Source organism: Apteryx rowi, unplaced genomic scaffold, assembly GCF_003343035.1.
Source record: "Apteryx rowi isolate R43461 unplaced genomic scaffold, aptRow1 scaffold_126, whole genome shotgun sequence".
NCBI lineage: Eukaryota > Metazoa > Chordata > Aves > Apterygiformes > Apterygidae > Apteryx > Apteryx rowi.
In genome coordinates this window covers 1,965,219-1,970,566 of record NW_020447486.1, presented here as the reverse complement: position 1 = coordinate 1,970,566, position 5,348 = coordinate 1,965,219, and the positions used below count along the sequence as shown (strand labels likewise).

The following is a 5,348-nucleotide window of genomic DNA, read 5'->3' as shown; positions in this document are numbered from 1 at the left end:
TCAGCCTTTTTCGATCTGCAGAGACAAGTGGAGCACCCAGTACTGAGGGCAGAATGGCCAGCAAGGGGGCACACAGAGCAGAAAGAGACTGTCTAATGCTTTCAGGCAAAAGCACATCCTGTGGGTTAGTGTCTAACGCAGCCTGCTTAAAAAACAGATCTCTGCCTCCTGCCTGTTTCAAAGACAGGTCTTGGCAAGAAAAGTAACACAGCGTCACCAAAGTCATGTTTACAGAACAATTAAAGGTTTAGAAGATGCTAGGTGGAAGGACTGAGTTTTGAAGCAGTTGCTGTGTGTTACAGCAAATGTAGGAGGTGCGTAAGTTTTGGAGAGCATTCTTCTGGAGGTCACATTTTGCTGCTCATCTGGTTTTGCACTGCAAATTACCTTTGAATTTTTAGTCAAGTGCATTTGAGGTAGAAGCCAACAGAATTTTTACTGGTGAAAGGTACAGAGTTAATTAGGAGTGTCACWTTCCTGCCAGAACTTGATTAGCACAAAAGAGCTGGGCTTACCTTAAAAAAAGTGCTAGTAAAAACCCCAATTTGAGCCTGCACCCAGAAACCTGGGAAAACTAAACTAAACTAAGCAACTTTCATCTGTTCAGTCAGTTAATTTTCCTCACTCATGAGCACAAATCAATTAGCTTAACAAACCCTATTTTACTAAAGGAAGAAGGAAGAACAAAACAGATAAAGAAGATAACATATTAAGAACATATACCTCGTGCTTGAAGTATAACTTTAACCATTTTACAGTGTTCTCCTATGCTGGGCCTGGTTAACTGGCTGTCCCGCTCCCAGCTGGGTCTTGTGGGGCAGCAGCCTGTGGCTCAAGGTGCAGCGGTTCAGTGCCTGTCTCACTGCCCCACTCTAAATAAGCACTGCAGCAACTGTTGCCCCCAGTTTCTCATATTTCAGCTCCTAGGCCAGAATGTACATGGCTTTGGGAACTAACAGTCTCTTCATATGCAGAAGACTCTTAAACAGTTCCTTCTTTCTCTAAGTCCACAGCATAATCTTAACAACTTCTCCTGCTTCATGAGACTCTAAACAAAGTTGCTCTTTTTTTTTTTCTTCACTACAACATTTGCCTTCTGATGCTGGAAATTATTGCCTTGCATTATGGTGACCACTCACCAGGAATACTCTTAGGCATGGTTAATTAGTCCAGATTCTAATATCCTATTTCAAACTGTTATCCACAATATGCCTCTTGATAAAATAAAATAAAACAAACCCTCTCTCCAGCATAATAAACCAATGCATGTAGAATAAAGGTGTTTTGGGCCTGACCAAGTATTCTTTCCATTTATCAGCCTTTTTCTACAGTGGATATCAGCAGCAAGCTTCTCCTCTTGAGTCTCCTTCTCTTCTGGACTTCTTTGGTAAAGGAGCTTTATTCTGAGTACCAGCTGCCAGGATTACAAAGGAAGAACATCACAATTCACATGTTTTGTCCTGTAGCTCCACAGATCACCTCACATTTTTTTGGTTCCCTACCAGGAATCGTACAGCCTGGAGACCAAAAGTGCAGACACTGGTCTTCTTGAAAGGGCACACTAATATTACAATATGATGTGATGAATCCCCAAGCTGTGAATCACCAGAACTTCCCATCTAAACTACCCCAGTGACTTACAGGTTTCACCTGGCAACCATTATACTCCTGTTGCTTGTTCTCTCTTCAAAAAAAGAGCATATCATACAATATGTGGCAGGTGTATTTTATTAATACATTGACGAAAGCAATAACTGCAATAGAAAACATGAAACATATAACACACACTTAGGCTCAGTTTCTCCTACCTGATGCAAAACCAGCAGCTTCAAGAAATAAATTTCTCTAGATTATTTGTGCTAGGCAAGATGTCATAATCTACGTGGTGTTTAACCTCTTGATGGCCGTGTCAGTAGAAGCCATTGGTGCATTTCCAGCTCTTTAGCAGCTATATTTTTAAGAGCCTTTGTGTTACTGGGATATATTTGTCATTCTTAGTGCACATGCCAGGTTTCTATTTTTCTTTTATCAATCAGGCCTTATATTACTTATGATGTATGGCTCGCTGTTGCTGAGGATAGTCAGGGCACCTCAGAGGAGGATGCAGACCCTCAGTGGGTCCAGGGCCGCAGCRCTGCTGGGCAGCACGGTGCAGCGGTTCGGGAGCATGTGGCTGGCCAGCAGCTGCTGCAGCCCATTTCCCTGAATCCACCATGACAGCAACAGGCACTGGCAGCACCCCAGCAAGCGGGGCAGGGCTGATTTGGGATCGCCGGCTCCTGAGAGCCTCGGCTGTTTCTCACTCGGCATGTCTGGGCCAGAAGCGTTATGCCCACAGGGCCCTGGGGGGGCTGGGACATGCACAGGGGACGTTCCCTCTCTTAAAGAAATCGAGCAGCTCCTGAATACCAGGGGACCCTCTTGTAACCATGTGGATGAAGTATGGCCTAATCTCTTCTTAGGAGACCTGTAAGTAAAGCTTGCTGGACTGACTAAAATTTAACGCCTCTACTGTACTTCTTGTCTCTTTCAGCCTGTTACTGTCCTTGCACTTCTGCCTATTAGTATGATTTATAGATATGGCTTTAGGTAGCTCATAGTTTTGCTAATTGACATTATTTATGCTGCAGACAGCAAAGATTCTGAGATAAAATTATGACTGAATTAGTAATTAATTGGTTAGCCCTGGGAAACAATGCATTGGTGAATGTTCCAGCAAACAGCTTGGGAGATGCAATCACAGTGCTTTCCCTGCTCTGTAAATATCTCTGCATTCATCTTGATCTGTTTATGTTTGCCTTTTTCCTTAGAGTAACAGCTCACAACAGATTCATTCTGTGGAAGATGGGTGTTACCCATGTTTTAAATGCTGCCCACGGCACAGTGTACAGCCAAGGAGGCCAGGACTTTTACGGAGCTGCCATTGATTATTATGGTGTACCAGCCTATGACCTTCCAGACTTTGACATAAGCCAGTTCTTTTTCTCCGCAGCAGAATTTATTCACAAAGCTTTGAACACACCAGGAGGTATGAAATTATTGTTGTTCACATTTTTATGTTAGTTAACGGCCTTTTGTAACAGGTCAATTCCACAAGCTCGGTGGTGGACCAGTCAATACATGGTCTCCTGCTAGTTGTTGGTCATCTGCACGGTGGGTGACAAGAGGAGGGAGAGCTGGGCACGTGTATGCAGCTGTAACTAGATCCTGAAAGATCAAGGGAGACTACAGAAAGTGGAGGGGAGAAAAAGGATGAAAAATACAGGAGAGAGACTGGGGCAGAGAAGAAAGGAGACAGAACAGAGAGAAAAATATCTGTGAAGAAAGGCTGATTCAAAGAGAGAGAAGAAAAAAAACATACATTTAAAATGGACACAGAACATAGTCTGAAAAAAATAATGTTGAAAAGTAGAAAAAGCTAAGTATTTTTAAGAATCGGAGAAAAGGTGCTCAGAATGGTAAAAGAACCTGTGGGAATTATAAGGATGCACACACACATTATATCTGTTCACTCTGTGGCAGGGGTCAGGCCTTGAGTTTGAACATGGCTACTTCCCAAAACAAGCCCCATGCATCCACATTACCCAGAAGAGGTCGGCTGTAGCTTAACAGCTTAGCCCACCCCACCTTGCTGCCCCAAAAGCAACCCTGTGTTATCACCGCTGTGGCCCTCACCCACCCCATTCACCCCGCAGCTGGGAGCATGCTCCAATTCATTCTGCACACTGCAGGGTTGGGCGTTCTCCCCCACCATGTCTTGGGGTGCACCAAAAGCCCTAGACTGCCCCCAGACAGTTTGGACACCTAGCAAGGTTGGGCTGGAGTTCCTGCTTACAACAGAATTCTTAAAGGCGTTTATAAGTAAGCATCCTACAAGGTTTTAAACCTACTCCTTATTTTTGGTTTGACCTCAGGCTCTTTTGATAATATCCAAATAGATCACAGGCATATTTTAAGGGCAATATTTGCAAAGAATTTCTTACCAACTCTGTAGACAGCTACATCATAACTGAAAAGCTGAAATAAGCTTATTTACCACAGTGAGAGTGGCACCAAGTAATATGGGTGGATTCTCTGCCTGCATTTTGCTATATATTTACTATTTGTATGGTTTTGGCAATCTTACCTGGTCTAGTCTTTTGGGATCTTTTTATGCCATCTATATCTGTAGAACAAATGAATAAAGACTCGGAAGTCCTGATTTCTACAGTGACCAGCCATGTGAAGAGGCTCATACACTGCAAATGAACTTCCTGTGTGAATAGGGCCTGCAGGGCTGTGCCCCTGAGGAGAAGATTTACCTTTACCCGATAAGATTTATAGCATGTTACTCAAGAGACTGAACTTCTTGGCACTGGTGCAATAAAATACTAACTAACCTGTATTACATAAAAGTCCAATCCTTAACATGAATAAACTGGCATTAATGGAGCTATCTCAGTCTGTATCACAAGTTTCGGCTTTGAAAGAGAGTTACAGTCATGGCAAATTGCCTTATTATACAATGGTACTAGGCCAGTCGTTTTTCTTGGTGGCTAATGTGCTTGTGCCATCCTTTCAGGCCAGATTTTAGCATTTTTATTTACCTAAGTAAGCCCCTTTGAAATCAATGTGTCTGATTTTCTTCTTGCTTATAACAGAACAGCTTCATTGCTTCCATAAAGTTTTCCTTGATTTACCACAGTTTCTGAAATCAGGTTGTGACCTCATGACACTTCTCACACAAGTGAGTATAACTCAGATGAGTAAGTGTTGCAAATTGGACTTAATTGTTAGTGATTCATGTGATCTATGAGAAGGGTAAGAAATAAATCATGTTTGCTCTGTTACTCTGACCAAGCTGGAGAAGGCAGGAGGTCTGCCTTTCCTTTAAATTAAACTCCATCCACTGTATTGTTTCTCTTCTATGATTATAATTGTTTTTTTTTTTTTTAACTAGCTAAAATTTTGGTACACTGTGCAGTTGGAGTAAGCAGGTCAGCTTCCCTAGTCCTAGCATATCTCATGATAAATCACCACCTCTCCTTGGTTGAAGCCATAAAAACAGTGAAGGAACATCGATGGATTTCACCCAATCGTGGCTTTCTGAAACACCTGCAAAATTTGGATGTCCAGCTACGGCAAAAGAAGGGCTGCTGAACCAGGGCTGCTAAAAAACATTTAAAGTAACACTTCTAAGTTTCAGTCTTCATAACCATTGCACATATACAGTTTTCTATGAGCAATGCATGTTGAAAAATGAATAAAATTATATAATTAAAGAAAAAAAATCCACAGGACTTTATATGATTTATTCTGATAGCTCAGTTCCTTTGAGAAGAGCACAGCCAACAGCAGCACTAGAAGCA

At 42.2% G+C, this 5,348-nt stretch overlaps 1 protein-coding gene across 1 annotated transcript; it reads left to right on the top strand.

The window, feature by feature from the left end:
- The first annotated feature begins 2,308 nt into the window (after positions 1 to 2,308).
- Positions 2,309 to 5,139, top strand: LOC112961036 (dual specificity protein phosphatase 13-like). Its single transcript, XM_026055853.1, has 3 exons — positions 2,309 to 2,469; positions 2,811 to 3,028; positions 4,940 to 5,139. Exons 1-3 carry the CDS (start codon positions 2,309 to 2,311, stop codon positions 5,137 to 5,139), a joined length of 579 nt encoding a protein of 192 aa, XP_025911638.1.
- Positions 5,140 to 5,348: the final 209 nt, after the last annotated feature.

Bases quoted from the DNA above. Each gene is read 5' to 3' on its own strand.
- LOC112961036 (XM_026055853.1), top strand. From the start codon at position 2,309: ATGTCTGGGCCAGAAGCGTTATGCCCACAGGGCCCTGGGGGGGCTGGG. The intron at 2,470-2,810 runs GTAAGTAAAGCT...CTTTTTCCTTAG, and splicing joins AATCTCTTCTTAGGAGACCT to AGTAACAGCTCACAACAGAT. The intron at 3,029-4,939 runs GTATGAAATTAT...TTTTTTAACTAG, and splicing joins AGCTTTGAACACACCAGGAG to CTAAAATTTTGGTACACTGT.